This window comes from Egretta garzetta, unplaced genomic scaffold (genome assembly GCF_000687185.1).
Source record: "Egretta garzetta isolate BGI_Z169 unplaced genomic scaffold, ASM68718v1 scaffold19, whole genome shotgun sequence".
NCBI lineage: Eukaryota > Metazoa > Chordata > Aves > Pelecaniformes > Ardeidae > Egretta > Egretta garzetta.
Genome location: NW_009260768.1, coordinates 1,654,082 through 1,654,916, shown reverse-complemented (window position 1 = coordinate 1,654,916; position 835 = coordinate 1,654,082). Strand labels below are relative to the sequence as shown.

At 57.4% G+C, this 835-nt stretch overlaps 1 protein-coding gene across 1 annotated transcript in view; it reads left to right on the top strand.

The window, feature by feature from the left end:
- SLC39A11 (solute carrier family 39 member 11) overlaps positions 1-835 on the top strand; it is a 115,202-nt gene that overhangs the window by 112,687 nt on the left and 1,680 nt on the right. Inside the window, exon 8 of the mRNA XM_035901551.1 lies at positions 769-823. Coding sequence (XP_035757444.1) covers positions 769-823 — 55 coding nt within the window. The remainder of the gene's footprint in view (positions 1-768; positions 824-835) is intronic.

Below are 835 nucleotides of genomic sequence, written 5' to 3'. Positions count from 1 at the left end.
AATTATTATTATTATTTAATTTTAATTTTGCTTCATTTCTTCTCTTGCTTCACTCTGGGCTGGATTTCAAACCCACTTTTTTATTTTTTTCCTCTTCCCTTTTTCCTGAGGTGAAGAAGCCAAGGGCATGAACCCTGCGAGCGCAGGGCTGCGTTCCTGCCCGTGCACGTGTGCTCGGCCGGGTGATGGATGGGAGGGCAGGGGGGCGGCTTGGAAACTGCTCCCGCCAAAGCTTTGTTTTCTTTTCCTCCCACCCACCTCCAATTCAGTAAGTGCAGCCGGTGCTGGGACTTGCACTGGGATTGCTGCTGCCGGGAAGGGAGTTCCCATGGTCCGGAGTGTTAAAACAGTCCTAGAGGGAAAGAAAACGAGGAGGAAAAGCACAATTTCATCCTGGTTGAGGCCGTGGCTAGGTTCCCTCTTTGGGATTGAGCTCTGCTGGTTGGAACTGTTCCCTCTCTGCCCGCGAGCTGGATCCCCAAATCCCACAGACCTCTTGGGGGGAAGGAATTGGATTCTGCCTTAATTCCTTCCCTGGAAAAATCAGCTAGGTTGGGCCAAATCACCTTCATCGCCTGTTTAAAATAATCTCGGTGCCTCGGCGTGGTGTGGCCAGGCGGCCCAGCTCCCCCCGGGGAATGGTGGCACGGGGGGGGCCGGTGGGGCCGGGGAGCTGCAGAGCCCGGCAGCCCCACGGGAGGACTGTGCCACCCCACGGGAGGGCTGTGCCCCCTCCCCGGGGGCTTTCAGAGCCTCGGTGGTTCGCAGGTACGGGCAGCTGAGTGGCATGGTGGAGCCCTTAGCTGGGATCTTCGGTGCCTTCGCCGTGGGGGTG